At 38.9% G+C, this 23,349-nt stretch overlaps 1 protein-coding gene across 1 annotated transcript in view; it reads left to right on the top strand.

Moving 5' to 3' along the window:
• The window catches only part of HAO1 (hydroxyacid oxidase 1), a 49,122-nt gene extending 28,406 nt beyond the window's left edge, over window positions 1-20,716 (top strand). Inside the window, exons 4-8 of the mRNA XM_044262392.1 lie at window positions 3,060-3,235; window positions 12,262-12,353; window positions 18,168-18,326; window positions 18,438-18,507; window positions 20,646-20,716. Coding sequence (XP_044118327.1) covers window positions 3,060-3,235; window positions 12,262-12,353; window positions 18,168-18,326; window positions 18,438-18,507; window positions 20,646-20,716 — 568 coding nt within the window. The remainder of the gene's footprint in view (window positions 1-3,059; window positions 3,236-12,261; window positions 12,354-18,167; window positions 18,327-18,437; window positions 18,508-20,645) is intronic.
• Window positions 20,717-23,349: the final 2,633 nt, after the last annotated feature.

The raw sequence follows: 23,349 nt of genomic DNA, 5'->3' as shown, positions 1-23,349 counted from the left end.
GATCTGCATTTCACCATCCAAGAATAACAACAGTTATTTATATAATTTTATCCATGTTTCTGTTTTTTCCTATCCAATTCGCCCCTCCACCCCGCCCCTGCTGAAACACTGTAGCTTGTTTGGGATGGGGGTGGGGTGCCATGCAGAGTATATACACATACAGATGTTTTTCTTCCCCCTGCCACCAGTCTTGCTATGGGATAGACAGACCAAACCTTTTTCTTATTCACAATATTATTTAAAAGTTTGGAATTTAATATCACTTAATACCATTTTTAGGTAATAGAATAGGTCTTCATAATAAGAATATGTTTATTGACCAAAAGCATACCGTAATTCAAATTAAGACAACCACAGAATACCAAAGGCTGTGATAAAATGTACAACCCTAAATGGTTTCATAAAAAGAAATGTCCAAATATTTCAACTAAAATCCAAACCAAAGCTCCATAAGTGGGTGGGGACCAGTATGACTTTCATTAAGTTAGAATTTTCTTAGAATTATCTTTAATGGCCACACGAGTCAATGAAACTACAGGACAAGCTATTCAATTCTTATTGAGAAAACTTTGCAAATGGCTTGAGTAGAATTTGGTGGGAAGTGAATTTTCATGCCCTTATGATAATATATGCCACTTGAGGTACACAACCAGCTATTCCAGCTGAAAGTATGTTAAAAACACTACACTTAGTTTGTATTAAAATAAGTCTTTTAAAAAATAAAAATAATGTGCTCACGTACTTCTAGGTTTATGTAAAAATTGTTATAATCATTGCTCCAAAATCCTTTATATGTTCAAAGGCAGAGCTAGTAGAAGCAAAGAAAGAGCTATGACTAAGCCAGAGATTAATATACAGCTGTACTTTTACCCAAATTGGGGATTGGCTAGCAGGGTAATTTATAATGTGCAGAGAAGAAAGGTGAATCCAGGTCACTGTCATCATTCAAAGACAGCCTTTCAGAGAAATGAAGTTTGCAATTGGATTTGGGTTTCTAAACAGCTAAGTCACAAGAGTGATGCCATTGTGTATCTAGATGGTCATCCATTCAGTTAGAGATCTGAGGTGCAAGCAGAAAAAAAACTTTGTCCCTAGTTCAAGGAACTGCCAAAATCTAGTCAGGATATCAGGATATTAAGCCAAGAGAAAAGATTTCAGATGTAGAGTGAGCCAGTAGTAGAGTCTTAGAAATTATGGTCTAAGTTGGGTCAACAAAATTAGACAGAGGGAAAAGCAGCAACTCAGTGTAGCTGTGTCTCAGTTTGGGTTCCCCTAGGTGGAAATTATGTACCAGTGATTCACATGCAAGTAGTTCCTTTGGAAGATGAAGGGAATACTGGCAGAGAAGTGGGAAAATGGCGCAAAGAAGAAAGGCAGCAAACAGTAAGCATATTAGCAATACAGCTTCAGGTTGCAGGCAACTGAACCTTAATCCTGATGGGAAATCCTGGAGATGATGTACAGCCTGTCTCAGAATTCGCCCTCTTGGGATGAGGAAGCTGGGGTATTTATAAGCCAAAATCTTTGACACTTCAAGTCTGTTGTGCGGGGGTTTACTCAGGCTCCAGGAGCAGGAGAAAGTCACATATTATAGATTCTCCAGAGAAACAGAAACAGTAGGGTACACACAAACACACACATATTTTGAGAGATTGGCTTATGCAATTATGGAGTCTGAGAAGTCCCCAAATCTTCTGTCTATAAGCTAGAGTCCCAGGAAAATAGTGGTGTAGTTCCAGTCTAAACCCTAAGGTCTGAGAACCATGGGAACCAATGATATAAGTCCTAGTCTGAGTCTGAAGGCAAGAACCAGAGGATGATAGTGTAAGTTCGGGTCTAAATCTGAAGGCTTAACAACCAGTAGGTTCAATGTCCAAGGTCAGGAGATGATGGATGCCCCACCTTAAGCACAGGGAACAAATTTGTCCTTCCTCTACTTTTTCTTCTTATATTCAGGATCTGAATAGATTGGATGAAGCCCACCCACAAAAATGAGGACTATCATCTTTACTCAGTCTACCAATTTAATCTCATCCAGAAATATCCTCACAAACACACACAGAAATAATGTTTTATTGGCTATCTAGGCATCCTTTAGTCCAATCAAGTTGGTACATAAATTAACAGTCATATCATAGGCAAAGAGATGAAGATCTTAGTATTGGATAGCTCAAGCCCTGATCAGGATTGTCTGAAAGATCGGGAAGTTTGAGTCAGCAGGCAGACAGCCTCAGAGAAAACAACCTAAATGGAGGAGGGAAAAGCAACAGCTGACAACTCATCCCTGGCAAACACTTCCCACTTCTCCCTGTGCCCACCACCACCATAACAAGAGGGCAGGAGAAAGAATCTATAGTCACAGGTATTAACTGAAGGTATTAACTGATGTTACCGCAGGTCCAATCTCCTCTAGAATTTTGTGTAAGGACATTGAAAAGTTTCCTGAAGTCAAAAGTAATCACCAAGGTGATCTCTGGTGATCTGGTAATCACCAGAGATCCAGGTTGGAGCTTAAACGCTGGTTTCTTATGTAGGGACACCTTGCTCTGCACTTCTGTTTTTATTTTCTATATAAAATGGGAATCATAAAGTATCAATTTTATTTTCTGAAAGTTTTCTTAAAAATTGTGATAATATTGGTTTATGAAAGTCCTTTGTAAATTGTAATATAACATGCAAATATCTGTTGTTATAATGAATATGCATTCCTGGCTTGAAATAGCATCAAATCTATTGTCTATATTCATAGATTGGCTTATTAAAGGTAGAGATGTTGGAATTTGCCCATATGTTTTTCCCTGAAACTGATTTATTCTATATAAACATAGCTTAAGACATACAATAAAATTTAAGTGACCAACTAAGTCTACTTGATTGTCACAATTAGCCTGGAATCTTACAAGAGAACATGGGAAATAAGAACGCAACCAATCTACAGATGGTTGAGGAATATCTAATTGATTTGAAAAGGGTGATGTTTCATTTTTCTTTGAATGAGTCATTGTAAAACTATCTCTAACTTTGAGAATTTTCTCATTTTATGTATCTGTTTATTTCAGAATGAAAAATTTTGAAACCAATGATTTAGCATTTTCTCCTAAGGAAAATTTTGGAGACAACAGTGGACTTGCTACATACGTCACTAAATCAATAGACCCATCTATCAGCTGGGAGGATATTAAATGGCTGAGGGGGCTGACATCTCTCCCAATTGTTGCAAAAGGCATTTTGAGAGGTTTGTATATTTCTCATACTGATCTTATGATTCTTTGTAGCTACATGATTGTGACATGTTTAAGAGAAAATAATCAGGAACAATTAACATGGAAATCTAAGGAGACATTACACCTCTCAACTCTCCCTATTGATGTTAGTGAGTAAATAGTTCTTCATTCTTAGGTAATACTGAAGAGCTGGGCTTTCATGAAGTAAGAAGTTACCTTCATGGTAACATGGGATGCAGCTGCCTTATCTTGGAGCCATCACGAAATCACAGAGCTTGGCAAGATATGGAAAAAATATTTTGAGTTCTTTGCTTTGTCTGAAAGCTTCCACAAGCTGCTCTCAGATCAAGAAGAAATCCAAGGATGATATTATGACAACCAGACCTGTTTTAAAAGCCTTTTCTATTTTTCTCCTGTCCCCTGCAGGTACCAATGACTAGGACTGCTTTTTTTTTTTTTTTGAAGATTTTATTTATTTATTTGACACACACACACACACACACACACACACACACACAGATCACAAGTAGGCAGAGAGGCAGACAGAGAGAGATGGGGAAACAGGCTCCCTGCTGAACAGAGAGCCCTTTGCCGGGTTGGATCATGACCTGAGCTGAAGGCAGAGGCTTAACCCACTGAGCCATCCAGGCGCTCCCAGGACTGATTTTTGAGGGTGGGAAATCCCATATCACCTCCCCATAAAGAATGGTTGATTATGACATTAACATCCTCAAATATCAAGTCATGGGTATTAAGAAACTTGACTGCTTCCCCAGCATCCATATGTATTCAAATCCCATGGGGTAGTACCAATGGTTTCAATAATTTGGAGTATAAATGTATTTACCCACAAAAAAAAAGTGTTTTCTCGCCTTTGAAAACATTTTTTAGTTGATATATAGAAAACTTCCAAAAACTTATTATTTTAAATGTGACTGTTTAAGGAAGTGGCTCTGAGATGAGAGATTCTGTCAACTTATCTCAGGGTCAACAACTTTTAATCAAAACATTTCATCAGTTTTATTTGAATATGTGAGTCACATGGCTCCTATTTATAAAGCGGAGGGCATGCTACAGGTTTTATCTATTTAATCCTAAAGTATGCAGAAATGAAGTAATAGAAGTAAAAGAATGGGACCAGCAAAGCTTTTAAGTAGTGGAGATAGGTTTAAATCCAGAGCTGTCTTAATCTTTGCCGTTAAAAAATATAGTTACATTCTTCCCTGTTGTTCATTGTTCTAGTTCAAAATTTCTGTGAATTATACTTCAAAGAGTGGATCTTGGTGTTAGAGCCACTTTTAAACAACAGTTTCACTTGCTTGACTAGTATCCATATTGTCATCCGTGATTGTTATTGCGACTTCCTGTGTCTACCTTCAACTGTAGATACTAAAGAAAACACGAAGTTTCTTCCCCATTCATTCATTCAATCATCCCTTCAGTTATTCACTCGCTCAGACATTCATTTTGTAAATATTTATCATGCTTAGGATGTGCTAAAGTTAAAAATAAGATAGTAATTTGAGGTCCTCGGCCAAAAGGAGAGCCCATTCTTGCAGGAGACAGACATATAAACAAGAATTTGGGGGCAATAAGATGTTACAGATGCTACAGACAGATATGCAACTTTAGGGTGGGGTTTAAAATAAGGTATGGACACTTAGTGGGTTAGGGAAGGTTTTATTTCAGAATGAAAGATAATGCTTGAGTTTTGCTTTGTTGTCGAAAGACTCGGAGGGAAATAATGGCAAAATAAAGCAGTTCTGAGTGAAAATTTATGAAACATGTAGACTACAAGAGGTTTGAGAACCACTGAGGCTCTTGATCATGGAATCAACTTAATCAGATTAACATTTTAGAAAAATCAAGCATTGTATAATGAGCCTAATGGATGGAGTTGGCAACGTTGTGGTCAGAGGGACATTTAAGAAATGGTTGCTGCCCAGGCAAGCGATGACTGTGGCTGACATCAAGAAAAAAAGAAAGTGTGTTTGAATTAGAAAATTAATGCCATTTCATTGAATTCACTCTCATCATAGAGGGGGCCCGGAGAAAATGGCTTAAAACACAAAAGAAGAATGAAGTTTTGGTCTTGGTTCATATTTGTCTAAGTTAAATAAGGAACATATAAAAGAATGAGGTAATTTAATTTTTTTACCCAATTTCTCCATTTAGGATTCCCAGTATATACCATTTTCTAGAACTCTGTTCTCTAGAATATGATGAAAATCTATTCAATTAGACTTCACCAACATGTGTTATGTTGTAAAATACTCTGGGTTCTAGAACTTCCTTCTGCGGTCATCTCAGCTAAGATCATCACCTCCACCATAACCTCTTTTTGTTCTCACGCATGTGGATCATATGACTTCGTTCTACATGTTTCATAATGTTTTACACAGAATAGATGGCCCAAATGTTAACTGAGTAGAATCCTCAGTGAAAACTATGAGTCTATTTAATTAGAAAGAGCTCAAAAGCAAGAGAAAGAGAGATAGGGCACTGGGCATTTGAAAGGAAATAACTTATTTATACGTGTACAGTTTATATTGTCTAGTTTTTCTGTAACTATTTATTTCATTTATTTAACAAACAAGAATCATCAAGTAACGCATAAACTCAGTCTTGAAAGGGGGGTGGGTGGAGGCAGGGCCAGTTCTGGGAAATCTGGTTCTCCCTCTTTCACAGATCTTCATCCAGAAGTCACATGGGTGGATGGAGAGTCAGCCATCCTCTTCCATTTTCCTGATCAGAAAGGTATAGATTATGTTTGCAGGAACATGAAATCATGGGTAGCTGGAAGGAGCTCAATGAAACATCTTCCCCTTATTAACATTTTAATAATTGCATTTTAACAAATGCAAATTAAGTCCAAGGTATAATCATCTCTTGCTGTGGTTAAACCCTGCCCTTGGAAACTTCAACACAGTGCTCACTTCGGCAGCACATATACTAAAATTGGAAAACTTCAAGACAAACTCCAAATGAATATTTGAGATAGGATTTGTTTTTTGCTAAAACTCATGCTAATAAACAAATGGCTTTATGAACAAAGGCATAATGCTTTTCAGAGTTGTTTTAAAATTTAAAAAATACTTTAAAAACTATTCTGTGGTATTTCCATAGTAGCTTTTTGTTTCTCAAAAACTATAACTAACTCTTTTCCTGTATATGTTTTTTTTCACGACACTCTCAAAGATATTCACTCAGTGTTTCCAGATTATGCTCAAAACTGCCATGCAGCTAGGATTTAGTTTCTAAATTCCTGTGAGATAGCAGAGTCCCGAGTCAAAAGCTCCAAGGGCTTGAGGGTAAATCTTGAGTACTTACATTTCACTTTGGTATTTTCAATTAAAAATAGAAATAATATATCAATAAGATAGCAAACAGTGCTATCCCCTACTGACTATTGTAATTGTCAGTCAACTAATGTATTAACTGGCAAATTAACTTATGTGGAATGTCATAGGAGTTAACTTTAAGGATTAATGAAAAATATCAAAGATTCATGAACTTTTTGCTAAGTCCAAATATTTTCAGCCTCTTGTTAAGGTTAGGTTGTTTTTCTCTCTGGGTTAAAATAAAATGTAAAACTTTGGACAAGGTTTCGTAGGCAGCTAATGAAAGGGGTTCATATCTGGTCATAAATTATTCTTATTTTGCTTCTCTGGATGCTCATGATCTTATCTTCTGAGCAAACCATTCTGTCATTTCCCCCTACATTTCCAGCACTGCCTAAAAGAACCTGGAAAGCCACTGAAATGATAGGAGATAACAAACTGTTGCTTAAGTAGTGCTTACTTCAAATGAAAGGCTTTTTATAATCATAATCCTGACGAAGATGACAATTTATTGTTATAGACAAAACTCCAACAAACTTGCCAAAAGCATCCAGCAAATGAATTTCCTTCACGTACTCATCTTCTGAGTTCATACTTCCTGCATCATCAGATGAAATTAATAGTAACATTTAATATTGATCTGAGTGTTCAACATGCGTCAGGCTCTTTCTAAATACTCAATCAACTAATTTAATCCACAAGCCAATCTTCTGTGAATTATTATCCCTTTTTATGGTTTAGGACACCAATGCACAAAGAAATTAAGAAACTTGCCACCTACATAGTAAGCAAGTCTCAGATACAAGATCCAGGTGGCCTGATTTACTAAGCTTAAGCAGCTAATAACTTTTTTCATACCATATAGGATTAGTTTATTGATAATTTTCAATTTCTGAAAACATTGGTTGTAACTACATATATTTTGATTTTTTTTTTTTTTTACTTTTGACTTGATGTTTGGTTTCATGCACACAATTAGACAACCAAAGTAAACCTCCCCAATTCCAAATACATTTTGCATTGTATTAAGGCAAATGTTTTTAGAGGATCATTTCCCCAAACACGTTTTAAATGATAATGTATTGGGCTTCTTGTTCCAGCTGATGGACTGAGTATATATATATATATACACACACACCCTTTCATCAAAGCCACGATGCCCCTGAAATTAAAGTATGGAAATACAAAAATACATAAGTCTTATGACAGCAAAGCAATGGAAAATGGGCACACACAGCAGAGAAACTTCACAAAATTTATGAGAGGAACAAAACGTAAGGGAATGTGCTGATAGGAGGAAAGTGCAAAGAAAACTGTCCCTCCAGATACACTCAGAGAGTGCCCTGGAGGAGCTGGGGGAGATTCTGTAATGAATGGTGGGGAGGCGCTGGGCATCTAGTCTGCAGGTGTGACAGAGATGGTGGATGAGAAGTGGAGAATCAAGCCATGGGATTCATGGGAGCTCTGTTTGTAAACTCTTACAATAGCCAACCATCCTGTCTTTCCTCATCCCCTGAGCACCAATGGGCAATGTGGCATAGTAGCTCCATCTTTCTAAAGAAATGAATGGTTGGCTGGGACAACCTAGGGATGGATAATATTTAAAATATGTAATGTTGCTGTTCTCAATTCTGACACATGAGGAGCTCATAGTCCAGTAGCCCCTTAGTTAACATTCCTTGTGTTGTCTCACATGGAGCTCCAAGAGTTTCTACTCCAGGCAAAGACTTGGAAAGAATGAAAGTGATTTATAAAACAGTCCAGAGTGCCAAAGCAGTGACCCAAATCTTTCTTCCTCAAACATAAGTGGAAAATGTAACATCATAAGGCATATCTGAAACACTAAAACATAAAAGACCAAGATTAATCTATAGAGAAGCTGATCCCAGAGGAAAGAGATAAAATAAAACAAAAAGAAATAACTTTAAAAAATTCCAAATGATAGACTCAGAGAAGCTGAAAGTATACCTAAGTAAGAAGAGTCTTCCATGAAAAGAAAATCAGAGTACGATAAAACCAGTTCTCAAAGACTAAAAACATGATTTCTGGAATTAAACATGAAGTTACTGATTTAATAAGAGAGTCAATGACATTTCTCACAATATATAAGAACAACAAGACAAATGGAAAACATGATTAAATGAAACAGAGTCTTGGAGACCCTTGAAAATGTCCAATATTTTAAATATTGAAGATAGGGATTCATAGAAAAAATAAAGGAAAGAGGCAAGGAAGAAATTTTTAGGCAGTGTTTGAATGCTGGAAACTTAAGCCATTAGACTCAGAAAACAAATCATAATTTATTACATCCCTTGTGAAATTTCAGGGGAGAAAATGGGTATCAAGAGGGAAAACAAAGCAGGTTACTTACAAAGAATGGAGTAAAACTGGCATCAGTCTTCTTGTAGCAACAATGGGAACTAGAAGATGGTGGAGCAATGTCTCTAAGGAAAAGGATTTTCAACCTAGAATATTATACTTAATGCAATCACCAAAGACAAAAGAAGTTATTTTGGTGCTCATAGGTTTACCTTGCATGGATCCCTTTTTAGGAGCTTACAAAAGAATTAATGTACTATACACAAATGAGAACTTAAACCAAATGTAGTCATAAATTAGACTTCAAGAGATTCAAGTCACAGAAAATAGGAGCAATCCTTAGGATGAAGGTCAGCAGTCAACCTTGAGAGTAATCAGAGCAGGATAGAGTAAGTAGGTAAAGGGTTCAGGAGGGAAGTCTCCAGAGGGAAAAGAAGATGATTTAAATAGGTTAGATAGAATAAATGGAAAGTTTGAAGAATTAGAGGATACTCTTTTTTTAAAAATTTAATTTATTTATAATAAATATATTTATATATATTTATATATATATATAGAGAGAGAGAGAGCGCATGCATATGCAAGTGTAGGGGGAGGGGTAGAATGAGGGAGAAAGAGTCTCAAATAGATTCTTCTGCTGAGTGTGAAGCCTCACACAGATCTCAAACATCGGGATCATAACCCAGGCTGAAACCAAGAGTTAGTTGCTCAAAAGACTGTACCACCCAGGCCCCATAGAATTTTGAGGATAGTCTTAAGGCTCATGGTAACTGGAGCAAAAGGAGAAAAATGCAATTAGAAATTCAGGAAAATAAAGCTGTGAAATAAAATATGTATGGTCCAAATATGAAACAACATTAAAATTAAAAGTATGAATCAATCAATGGGGTTGGGAAAAAAAAAATCATCTTTCAACCTCGGTGTGAGGGCCTTTTCCTTGTGGGTGACTCAGAAGTTTCTTGAGACATCTCACAATCTGCACCGCATGCTTAGATTAAAACAGATAGCCAAGGGGTGCCTGGGTGGCTCAGAGGGTTAAAGCCTCTGCCTTCGGCTCGGGTCATGATCCCAGGGTCCTGGGATCGAGCCCCATGTTGGGCTCTCTGCTCAGCAGGGAGCCTGCTTCCCTTCCTCTCTCTGTCTGCCTCTCTGTCTACTTGTAATCTCTGTCTGTCAAATAAATAAATAAAATCTTTAAAAAAAAAAAAAAAGATAGCCAAAACAGCGTCATGGAAACATTAGATTTTATTTCAATATGAATTAAATATAGAATATGAATCATATATTGAGAATATAACAAAATGCATAACACAACACAGGCTTAGAGGTGAGCAGATAACAAAGTAATTAGTTGGGAAACACTGGCAAGTCATGAAGCAGAGCACCTTTTATACTATTTCATTGTATCTTATGGCTCATCAGAACATTCCTTAAAGGTGAACCCTAACAAGAACAACAAGACAGTCATGTGATGTCTAGATCAGCCCTAGCTGCCATAACAAAATGCCTTAGACTGTGTGGCTCACAGAGCAGACATTTATTTTCTCATAGTTGTGGAGGCTGGAAGTCTGAGATAAGGATTCCAGCCTGGTCAGTTTCTGGTGTAAGCTCTTCCCTTAGGTTGTGGAGGCCGCCTTTTCCCTGTGTGCTTACATGACCAGTTCTTCATGTGAACAGGACTGGAGGGAGGTGGTCAGCAAGTTCCCCAATGTTCTTTGATAAGGGCACTCATGAAAGCCCAACTCTAATAATGTCATCAAATCCTAATGAATTTTCAAAGGCACCATCTCCAGATACTATCACATTGAAGGTTAGTGTTCTAACATATGAACTTTGGGAGTCACAGACATTTGGTCCCTAAAACATAAGTTTAACATTTTCATCTACTGTAATTTTAGAAGAAAAATAATAATAGCATCATATTTTATTTTAGTTTAGTTTTTTAAAAATAATTAATTTATTTATTTGACAGAGATCACAAGTAGGCAGAGAGGCAGGCAGAGGTGGGGGGAAGCAGGCTCCCTGCTGAGCAGAAAGCCCGATGCCGGGCTCGATCCCAGGACCCCGAGATTATGACCTGAGCTGAGGGCAGAGGCCTAATCCACTGAGCCCCCCAGGTGCCCCAGTGGCATCATATTTTAAATGGGGAATATTCAAAAACTAGCATTCCATAAAACACCACTTGGAAAGAACAGTGTTTTAGCATAAAATTTTAAAATACTCAGAATTACAGATCCTTTTATGAGTCTTTTTAAAAATTGTTCTTAGATCTGCCCTTGATTTCCACTGCTTAATTTATGAATGTATACAATGTTCTATATCCATCCAGTTACATCTCCCAAATCTGATTTTCACCTCAACCTTAGACCAAGTATTTTTGAGTGTTAAATTTGAGAACCATTGTTACTTTTCTGATTTGGTTAGCGACTAAACGGTTTGCTGTTGGGAGCATGCTGAACATAAGAGTTTAAAATATACAATATAAAAAATGAGTTGGAAATTGATTTGAGAGAATGTTAATCTGTTTTATTTTTTTAATTTACTTTTTAAAAGATATTATTTATTTGAAAGAATGGGAGGGAGAGAGACAGAGGAAGAGGGAAAAGCAGACTCTGATGAGCAGGAAGCCCGATGTAAGACTCCCAAGACCCTAAAATCCTGACCCGAGTTGAAGGCAGACACTTAACTGCCTTAGCCACCCAGGAGCCCCTAATCTATTTTAAAACTGTATTTTCATAAGTTGGTATATTTTGAAGCATGATTAGAGACATAGCATATAATTTTATTTTTGTATACTTTTGTGCATTTTTATATACTTCATTGGGCAAAATACACTTAATTATAGAATAAGATAAGACAAGATAAGATAATTAATGAAGATATTACTTTGTATTAAAGAATGTTTTTGGAAAAGACTTGTTCCCTCCATGTTACATTTCAGGTGCTTGCCACTTATATATTCTTTAATGCTATCTAAATTGCAGAGGAATAATTTTGCTAAATGCTAAATGGTATGATCTTATTAAAAATAATAAAATTACTTAGCAGGAGTACTTTCTTGTGAGAATAAATTAATTTTAACTGCATGTCAATTGGCTGTTTATTGAAAATTTTATCTCATGATTCTCATGAGATTTTATCTCGTGATTTTTTCTCATTAATTTTATCTCATGATCACTATATGTGCTAACATTTTGGCCAAGGAAACTGTCACTACTCTTCTTGACCTGAGCACTGATGTATTTCTATGCTAAAGGTTCTGAGCAAGGTGTAGATGTGTGAACTCAGGCTCTCTTTGACTGGGACCTTTCACCTTCTAAACCCAAGCCTTCTGTTAAGATGCCTTTTTCATACAATGGCTGTCTTGCTCTTTCCAGGTGATGATGCCCGGGAGGCAGTTAAACATGGCTTGAATGGGATCTTGGTGTCGAATCACGGGGCTCGACAACTTGATGGGGTGCCGGCCACTGTGAGTTTCAGCAAATGCTGAGATTTCCCTTTGGAATTCTCATTTCCATTGCAGTTTCTCCATGTCTGACTCTTTTCTGTGTATTTTGGGTATGGTAAAATGTGTGCAAATAGATGAGATCTTGAATTTTAAATTTAGTGACATATATCTACCTGAAGTAGATCATTAAATCATCCAATACATTTATTTGTAAACTTTATAAAAGTCACTGTTAAAAAAGAAATCCTTTGTGGACAGATATAAAAGTAAACCGAACTGTCTTGAAGAGCTGTGGGACTGAGTTAAAACTGTGAAGGAGCAATTAGCTCCACGAGGGTTATCAGATGTTAGCAGAGTCATTCAGTCATAGTTATTATATGGGTGGCTTTAATTGGGATGACCAACGAATTTATTCAAACAACTGGAAGTACAGGAGGACAAATAATTTTGTCAAGTAGTAGTGGATTCCTCTTTCACTGAACCAGCAGGTTGATTTAGAAAAATCCATAGACCAGGTGTGTGGGCCTTTGGACAAACTAACCGACTATAGGGAAATATTGGATGTTGTCCATATTTGTACTCACGGTTCTTCCTAAAACACTAATGGCAGGAATGAACCTCATCTTTGCATGCTGTAGGATCACAGAGTCAAGAATCGAATCACAAAACTGAGAGTTTCCAGTCCTTTCCAATTCAGCTTTCCTGAGACCCATCTTCTTCAGTGATATGGAATGTTGCCTGCAGGTAAAGGAGAATGAAGACCTCCTCTGGTCAGGGAGGAGAAGTTGGTCACAGCTCAAGGGTCATTGGCAGACTTGTGCCTTTCCTGTATATGAAGACATAGACTTAGTGTGCCGGCCAAATTGTTTGTTTTCTTAAAAATAGAATCTAAATCTACTGAAATCAAATCTAACAAGATTTTAAGGGGAAAATATCTAAATGGTGTGGTTTATTTCCCTCTGGCTGAGGGGTTATGGAAACTTATCTAAAAGGACTTTTTGAGCTGTGGTCCAGAGACTGTTTTAAAAAAAAACAATGACACTCCCGTTTGCATGCTGTGCGAAGAGAGGAGATGTTTGCTTGGGGTTCGTCTCATACTTAGAAGACATTTGAGGGCCGTGATGGCGAGAGAAATGTGTGATTAGATTTGGCTCACAGTGAAGATGCTTTTCTCCCAGTGTGTAGGTTTTGAGATGAGGAACGAACAGTTACAAATTAAGCTCATGTCAATGTCCTTACATTCAAGGTCATAATGTGGCCAAAGTTGCTCTTAAAGAGGGTCGTCTGGCTGGCTCAGTGGGCAAGGTGTGTGATTCTTGAGCTGGGGTCATTCATTCAAGCCCCGTGCTGGGTGTAGAGCTTACATGGGGGAAAAAAAAAAGTTTGCTTTTGAAGTAACTTGAGAACAAAACGACAGTATTTTCAAATTGATTTTCAAAATCCATAGTTCTGGAATGTCTCAAACTGGAGTCTAAAGACAGAGTCTCTGGAGTCTTTGAGCCCTAGAAGTATTTTTTTTAAAGATTTTATTTATTTATTTGACAGAGAGAAGGACAGCAAGACAGGGAACACAAGCAGGGAAAGTGGAAGAGGGAGAAGCAGGCTTCCCACCGAGTGGAGAGCCCCTTGTGGGGCTGGACTCCATGGTCCTGGTTTCAGGACCATGACTTGAGCCAAAGGCAGATGACTGAGCCAACCAGGCGCCCTGGAAGGTTGTTTTTTGTTTGTTTGTTTGTTTGTTTTGTTTTTTAATATTTTCATTTTTGTTTTGATTCTAACTGGGACTAAACTTTGTTAAATTTAAAAATATGACATTCTTTTCTAGTGAAAATGTTCAACTATAAACATTTTCATAGATTAATATTTGGGTTGTTCAGGCAATGGTTTCCAAAATTGAGTCCTTGGACACATTCTATGAGACCTTAAGAGATTTTATTATTATTATTGTTATTTAAAGATTTTATTTACTTATTTATTTGACAGACAAAGATCACAAGTAGGCAGAGAGGCAGGCAGAGAGAGGGGGAAGCAGACTTCCTGCTGAGCAGAGAGCCCAATGAGGGGCTTGATCCCAGGACCCTGGTATCATGACCCGAGCTGAAGGCAGAGGCTTAACCTACTGAGCCACCCAGGTGCCCCTATTATTATTTTTTTAAGAGACAGAGAGAGTGAGAGTAACTGGGGGTGGGCAGGAGGCAAAGGGCAAGGGAATGAAACTTAAGCAGGCTCATGCCCAGTGTGGAGCCCAATGTGGGGCTCAATCTCATGATGGGAGATCATGACCTGAGCCAAAATCAAGAGTCTGACACCCAACCCATTGAGCCACCCAGGTGACCCGATTTTTTCTTTTAAAAGGGATTCATGCAATTCTACCTTTGAAAAGCACTTGATGTATCCATTAGCTTTTGCCAGGTAACAAACCACTCTGAAATTTGCTGGCCAAAACTCAATAGTTCTTTATTCATGTCACAATTTTGTGAGTTGCAATTTGGGCTGAAACCTGCTAGGAAGTTCTTCTGGTCTTGGCTGGGCTCACTCAAATGCATGTGGTCAGTTGCTGGGATGACTAGGACAGGCTGATGTGGGGTGACTTCAGCAGGGACAGTTCTGCATTGTCTCACATCTGGAACATTAGGTAGGCTGGTTCTCACAAGATGGCAGGTTTCCTAGAAGGTAAGTGTAAAATTGCAAGGCCTCTTGAGATTGAGGCTTAGAAAATGCACACTGTAGCTTCTTTCTGTTCTGTTCTCTCTACGTTCTCTTGGTGACGGCAGGTCCCAAGTGTAGTTTAGTTGCGAAGGATGGGGAAATAGACTCATTTCTCTAGCCTCATTTCTTTTCTCTCTGGAAGAGCAGAAATATCCTGTTACAAAGAAATGAAGATAGGGAGGGAAATAATTGCAACCATTCTTGCAATTGTGAACAATCAGGCAAGCCTATAGGAACTAGTAATTTTCTAAGTGTGCTTAGTAGAAACCCCATCCAAGGATGCCTGGCAAAGGATGATGGGTAGAGAGTCAGGGGAGGATTTCTGGACAGCATCCTGAACTCTGGCTCTTTTTGCTTTTAACTAAAACAGCTCTGGCTTTATCTGCTTTTGCCTATGTTCAATTAGTTTGGTTTGAAACCCTTTTTTTTTTTTTTTTTTCCTTTTTAGAAATAGAACAGAGAGCTGGTCAGGAGGGGGCAGAGGAAGAGGGAGAGAGAATCTTAAGCAGACACAGGGTATAATCTCACCACCCTAAGATCAGGGCCTGAGTCAAAATCAAAAGTCAGACACTTAACTGATTGAGCTACCCAGGCACCCCACTTTGGTTTGAGACTCTTAAAGTGTTCCTTGCCCAAAACATGAGAAATTGGGAGTATAGGATGGATGTTTTGGGAAGATAGAAAGGTGGGTACTCCCTGTGAGTAGTTTTGTGGGACAGGGAATATCCTGGAAGAATGTGACTTGAGCAGGAATGGAGAAAAGTCTCCTTGTGAGTCACAACCCTGTGGGATTCTTGTTGGCTCCCTTAGACCATTTGGCATCATGGCTTGAATATACAGGGTCTTCAAAAGTCAGTGAATGGATGGATGGATGCGTTAGTCAGCATATCAGGATCTTAATGTATTTTCCTGTAGATTAACCCCATGGAGGTGAGCCCACAATTAGTTGTCTCAAGAATCATGAAGCGAAGAAAAGTCAAAATGAATGGTCTCTCAAATGTCTAGCAAGCCAGAAAGAAGAAATGTAATAGTCGTAAAACAGTGGATTCATCTACTGTATTTATTTATTTAATCTCCTCCAGTCAGAATTATTCTCTGAAATATACACCCGGGGAAACTGCAGCTACAGAAAGAAAAAGGAGGAGGATAGAAGTGCTCAGCAATGGTTAGAACAGCCTTGTCCACGACACACAAAACACTTATCTGGGTTCCATTTTGTAGCCCAGAATTCACATTTTAAGTATCCTTATTAGTTTCCTTTTAGGCCAGGTTGGGCGTTAGAAATAACGTAAACAGACTTGATTTGCGTGACTTTGAAAATGTGTATTGAACCCGAGCTAGCTAATATTTTTCTTTGGTTTTGGTTTCAAATGGGGAAATATGCTTAATTATAGCTTGCATCATCTCTTGGAAATTGTAGCATTTATATGTTGATGTAACTTGCCTGACTGTAAAAGGAGGACTATGTATAGGTAAAGGGACATATGTAAATGGATCCAGAGCATGTTTGGCAAGGCAGAAAAGCCAAAAGGAAAAGGGGAAAATCACATTACCTGCCAAACACTTAGGGGCTGTGTGCCAAAAGTTGCCTTCACTTCCTCCAAATATGTGGCCAGGTTTGGTCTTCAGCCTTTTACATAAAACTCTCTTTAAGTTGAGCCTCTACAATTTTGGGGGAGAAGCGGGAAAGCCTTTGAGTGGTTTCGGCACAATTATGTCTAGAAAAAAATCGCACTTGAATGCATGGTCGCTCCTTCAGCGTCCATTTTAAATGGAGATTGGACTTAATTTTATACTCAAATATTTGGGAATGAATGTAGGTAATTTCTACAGATTTTGACCTACAGTTCACCTTGTCAATCATTTCCATTCTCAAGGGCGAGGATTTACACAAGAGAGACAACTGTATCAGCTATTAGCTATTAACTGTATTAGCTATTAGCCAACTCTATTAGCTATTGCCATGTGGTGCCGTGAAAGGACAGACTCCAAACTCAGTGATTTAAATCAACAGTCATTTAGTCCCGTGAAACTTTGTGTCAGCTGGCCGGGACAGGGAGTGCGGGGGGCGCAGTCTGCTGATCTGGTCTTGGTACTGGTTAGGTGGCTGTGCTCCAAGTTTTGTGTCCAGCTGAGCTTAGCTGGGCTAGTTCTGCTTCCTGAATTCTGGAGTATTTATTCTGGGGCCCCAGCTAAAGGGGAAGCAGTGCCCAGGGGGTGCTTCTCTCATGGCAAGTGGCACAGGTGCCAGAGAAATTTAATGTGCGTGAGGTCCTTTAAGGTCTATGCCCAGAAATGGCACTCTGCCACCTCTGCTCACATGTTACTGGCCAAACTACGTTGCAAGGCCAAGGCCAATGTCAAGGAGCAGGCCAGTGCACTCTGTTTCCTTTAGCAGGAAACACTGCAAAGTTACCTTGGAAAAAGGGGTAGTTTCCGAGTGGTGTGAAGGATCAGGAACCATATTTGCCATCCACCAAATTCACCCCCATGAGTCTCTTGTACTCTCTGGTGCTGATACAAGCCCATCATCAACTGTCAATCAAGACGAGAATCTTGAAGGTGCCTGTGGTCATGTCCTTTTAAAGCAAGAAAAATATTTTCATAGAGAGTTCTCTAATGTAGGGCTGGATGCAAAAGATGTTGGTTGGGGAAATCAGAGAGTTTTTCATTGTTAGCCCTGCTCGCATTTTCACACACCATTGCTTCCACTCGCAATTAAGTATTAATTTTAACAATTGATTTGCAAGGGTAAATCATGTACAGAATAATTTATATGAGCAAGATACCTCTATGCATTTTATAAAGCATAGTTATAAAATGTCATTACATGCATTAAAATTTTGTTTGTATTTTTAAAAATCATGGTCTTTGAATTTGAACATCAGGAAAGGGGAAAAAAAAAAGCCTTGAACTTCAAAATAAAAATAATAAATTTAGTTGGTGTTTTAGGTACTGACATTTTCACTCCTTTTCTTCCAGGAGGGAATAATTGTACTATTGACTGCAAACCTGTTTCGCTTCTTTCACGCTAAACCCTCATCAAATGGTCAATGGCCGTGGGGGTTGAGCTGGGTAACACTTCAACCAGCATAGCCTCACTTGATTGACCTCTCCTCTCTGCAGATTGATGTTTTGCCGGAAATCGTGGAGGCTGTGGAAGGGAAGGTGGAAGTCTTCCTGGATGGGGGTGTTCGGAAAGGCACTGATGTTCTTAAAGCTCTAGCCCTGGGAGCCAAGGCTGTGTTTGTGGGGAGACCAATCATCTGGGGCTTGGCTTCCCAGGTAATTTAGAGGACAATGAAATAAACATATAAAACGGAACAACAGTGAGATAAATACATGAATCAAGTCAAACCGACTTACCCCAAATATCTATATCTTTTATTTGCTTAGGGAGAGAAAGGTGTTCAAGATGTCCTTGAGATACTTAAGGACGAATTCCGATTGGCCATGGCTCTGAGTGGTAAGACTTGTCATTCTTCTTCCCAACTTTCTTTTCTTCTTATGGGCTCCTTGGTGGAGAGCAGTAAACATGAAGAGGAAGAAGATGGAGTCATTTGGGCTGTAATGAAGTTGGAAGTTGGCTCCGTGTTTACAACTCTAGGGCAGAGCACTCTCTGGACAAAGGGAGTCCATAGCCAGTAACAGTTGCTTTGCCTCTGTTTTTGACTGTTTCATCAAGGCTGTGTGGGTGAGTGTGAGTATGTGAAGGGCAAACGCTATCCATTATTCCTCCTCATCTCACCTGAACAAAAAATCTAACTGGCTAGTCAACACCTCCACGAGGAAGTCCAAATGATACCGCTACCTTTTCCTATTAAACCAGTTCCAGGGCTCCTGAGTGGCTCAATCATTAGGCAACTGCCTTTGGCTCTGATCATGATCCCATGGTCTTGGGATTAAGCCCCACTTCAGGTTCCCTGCTCAGTGGGAGCGTGCTTTTCCCTCTCCCACTCCCCCTGCTTGTGTTCCCTGTTTCACTGTCTCTCTGTCAAATAAATAAATAAAATCTTTAAAAAAAAATCTTAAAAAAAATCTTTAAAAAAATCTTAAAATTTTTTTTAAGATTTTTAAAAAATTTTAAAGATTTTTTAAGAATCTTAAAAAAAAAAAAAAAACCCTGTTCCATCTGCAGACTCCCCAGTGGAGATGGTTCATGTTAGTACCCTTGTTTCAAAAATCTTGAGTCACTTTTGACTTCTCATTTCCCTCACACCCCCACATTGACAGGAGTTCTACTCACGTTGACAGGAGGTCTGCCTGCAAAATGTGATCAGAACCTGACCTCACTCATTGCTGCGATGGTTTCTCTGTGTTTCTTCCCAATCAGAGCCTCTCTCCCATTGGGCATTGCTAGTCTGTGTGTCCACCTTGCCTCCCTCTCCTTCCCAGCCTGTTCTGATCACAGCGGTCAGAATGAACTCTTCCCACATGAATTCAGATCATGCCACCATTCTGATAAGAACCCTCCAATGGCTCTTGGTTTGTTTACTCACTGTAAATGCCCACGTCCTCACCATGGCCTACAAGATCTTCATGTGGCTTGACCTCTGTCACCTCTCTGACCTCAACTCCTACTCCTGTCACCCCTGCTTATTCTGCCCAGGCCACATTTTCCTCCCATTCCTCCCTAACTATGGCGGCCATGTTTCAGTCTGACGTCTTTTGCTCTGGCTATCCCACTGGCTATCCCATCTGTCTGGATGCTCTTCCCCCAGATGTCTACAAGGCTGACATCCTTCACATCTTCACTGAACTTGTATTTTCTCAAAGGGTGCCATCCTGCCCACCTTATTTAAAATGGAAGTCCATGCCCCACCCACTCCCTCAGCTTCTAGTTTTCTCTCCCTGTGACTGTCATTCTTCTCCCATAGCACCCATCGCCTATACATTGACTATCATATGATCTACTTTCAAATTACTTGCATTATATATCCTCTTTTCCTCTGGAGACTATAAGAAGCATAAGGCAAGGATCTTCGTCTGTTGTCTTCAATGCAGTATTCCCAGTGTTCAGAGCAGCGCCCTGCACACAAATAGTATTTGCTGGAGAAATGAGTAAGAAAAAAGTGTCATTATTACTAGTGACTGCTTTGAATTTAACTCCGAATGGACCTCTCAATGCAGAGAATGCCTTTGAGCCAATTACCCACTTCTGAAGGTAATGAGGGTTTCCTTTTCTATGATCCATTTCACCCAGATGGTCCTCGTAGATAGAATTCCCGAGATCAATGGTCTACAGCTATTGCGCCGAGCCTGTGTGGACACAGGCACAGGGAGAGAAGAACGCCATTCTGTGAATCCTCACTATGCATTTTAATTTGCTACAGACATATCCTAAAAGAGAGCTTTCAGCCGCTGACTCTCTATTAAATGTGGCAGAAAGAATATACTCTTTGTGTTAATAAAAATATGTGCCAGTCATTTTGTGTTAAGGACTGTTTAGGTAATAAAAGTGGTCTCATGCCACATAAGATTTGGCAAGCTTACCTTAAATCATAAACCTTACATTTGTCAAGTTTTACATTCCTTGGGAAAACGATTACCTGCCTGATTATTATTGCATTCATTTCATATTAAATGTATGCATTATTTTTTCAGGGTGCCAGAATGTGAAAGTCATCGACAAGACATTGGTGAGGAAAAATCCTCCGGCCGTTTCCAAGATCTGACAGTGCACAATATTTTCCCATCTGTATTATTTTTTTTTTCGGCATGTATTACTTGACAAAGAGACACTGTGCGGAGAGTGACCACAGTCTGCAATGCCCCACTTCAACACAAAGGGTGTCGTTCTTCTCCAACAAAATAGCAATCCCTTTGAGCTCATTGCTTTTGACTTTTCAATGGGTGTCCTAGGAACCTTTTAGAAAGAAATGAACTTGCATCCTGGAAATATATTAACTGTTAAAAGAGAAAACATTGGAAATGTGTTTAGACAACGTCATCCCCTGGCAGGCTAAAGTGCTGAAAAACAAAAGGTAGCCTTTGGTAAAAGGAGAGGTGGCTACCCCTGAGGTAAAAAGATAATGATCTCACTTGTTTATTAACCTGCATTGTGTTTGGATATCTTAAAGCACTTACTCAATGGTAAGTTCAGGTTCAAAAGATTGGACCTGCCTAGAGAAACGGGAGATTCAGATTCCCAACACTGAGGAGCAAGCTCTTGATAGACTTGGGATGAGTTGGTGGAAATTGGTGATTTTCTAGGCACTTTTTAACACCATGACTTACACCACTTCCTAATCTACAAAAATGTAGATTTCTGTCCCCATCTTTTGTGTCTGTATCTATCCCCATATTTTATGATATGTATATTACTTCTTAATCAGAAACAAATAAAGCATTTTGAGAAGACTGTATCTATTCCATTTGTAACAATATGAAATTCATCCATTTTAATCTCTGAACTCCAGTCCCTGCTCTATTGCTCATTAATTCTCTTACACCTTCCAGCTCTTTTTATTCTTTCGCTTTTTTTCCACTTACAGTCATACACAGGGCCAGCTACTGCGATTTCTGAGGATCGTGCCAAATGAAAACATGGGCCGCTTGTTCAAAAAGCAGGAAAAAGGCCTTTCCTTCCATCCAGTTTTTCTCTTAACCTGCCATGGTAGCTTTTCTTTGGTATCTTTTCTGTGCTATTTACTGTCACGTTTCCTTGGGCATGAGGATGCTCACAGAGCAAGCAGGTGCTTGACACAGCCCGGTGATACGCCCTGACTCTTTTGCGCCTGTGCGCAGGACCCTGCCAAGCGTGGACCTCGGCGCGGTCACTGGCAGGTGGGTGAGCCAAGCCAAGGATTCATTTAGGGGAGGTGGGCAGATGGCAGGAGATGGTACTTTGTGTGATTCTAGGCTTCAAGCTCCTAGCACGTGTTTCATCATCCCTTGGCGTTTACTTATAAAACGCAAACTCAAAGATAAAACTACTAAGAATTTCAATCCAACAACCACAGAGCGTGAAACGCAAGTGGGAGGCCCCCTTCCGAGTGTGGAATTCTGGGCAAACATATTGGCGGTGTGCATGGGAAGCCCTGGTCACATAACTTTTAAAATTTATTCTCCAAACGGGGCATTTGGCAGATTAGACGTGAACTTGGTAGCCAACGTAATTTTGAAATTTATCTATTACCATCTCTCCGGTTGTTCAACCACGGTGAAATATTAAATGACACAATTGAGAGAATCTCTACCTAAAAATACAATTGTTAGGTTATGTTTTCTTGTTTTATTACAATGTTTTATTTTGCTCAGATCCCTCTCTCCCACCTTCCCTCTTTCCTTTCTCTTAAATGCTGAATCTTTTCTAAATGCTATGATGGACAAAAATACAGTGCTAAAATTATTAATCTAACCTGATTAAAAAAATCTTTTAATCTATAAAAAGAAATAGTTACCCTTCAAAGTTTTCTCCAAATGCAAAGAAGGAATTTTACTGTAACTGTTTAATGTACTTGTAGTTAATATTAATCGATAAATAAGTATATCACAAGCACCTTTTTGATTCCCCCAACTGACTCAGAAATGCCTTTGCTGTTGGCCAAGAATGTGTACTTTGACTACATCATAGTATGTGGCTGGGTGGTGAAAACAAAAAACAAAAAGTTGATAACTTTCCCAGCAAGTGGACATCCACATATGGTGTTCTAAGTTAACATTTAGGCAAATTATGTGAGATGGGGATTAGTGCTCTTAATTTGTGAACTGAACAATTTTATGACCCCCCCCCCGAGCCATGCTACCTACTTGAATGTAGATTTTCATTTTTTCTTCAGAATTGAATGTCATTGAAAACCTCTGTGATGTATATTATTTTCATCATCAGAAAGATAAGAAGCTGTTTTCATTTTTCTTTGAGAATGGCTCTAGTTCAGTTGTAACAGTCCTAAAACTAAAGCAGTCTGATGGCTGAGATAGGAATGGGGCATGTCGGTTGCACTTCTCTTTCTGAAGATTTATACTTGAATTTGGTAGAAGTTTTTTGAGGGAGCCAATTGGCTTTTCTTTTGCTGAGTTTATGGCAATATGCTAGGGAAGGGGTAAAAGGGAATGGATAGTTTAATATAGGCCAACTCTGCTTTTCTTGTTCTTGAATGTGTAGAGGGCTCTAGAGTGGTGTTTCTCAAACTGTCATCTGGTGGACCAGTGAAAACAGTGTCAGAACTCACACCCACAGATTCTGATGCAGCAGGTATGGGGAGGGGCCAGGAATCTGCATTTCTAACATGCTTCGGGGTGAGGCTTATCTGCTTATCTGGATGTCTTACATTTTTTTTTTTTTAAGATTTTATTTATTTATTTG

Source organism: Neovison vison, chromosome 8, assembly GCF_020171115.1.
Source record: "Neovison vison isolate M4711 chromosome 8, ASM_NN_V1, whole genome shotgun sequence".
In the NCBI taxonomy this organism is placed as follows: domain Eukaryota; kingdom Metazoa; phylum Chordata; class Mammalia; order Carnivora; family Mustelidae; genus Neogale; species Neogale vison.
Note: the sequence above shows the minus strand (reverse complement) of the source record. Positions and strands in the feature narration are given on the sequence as shown.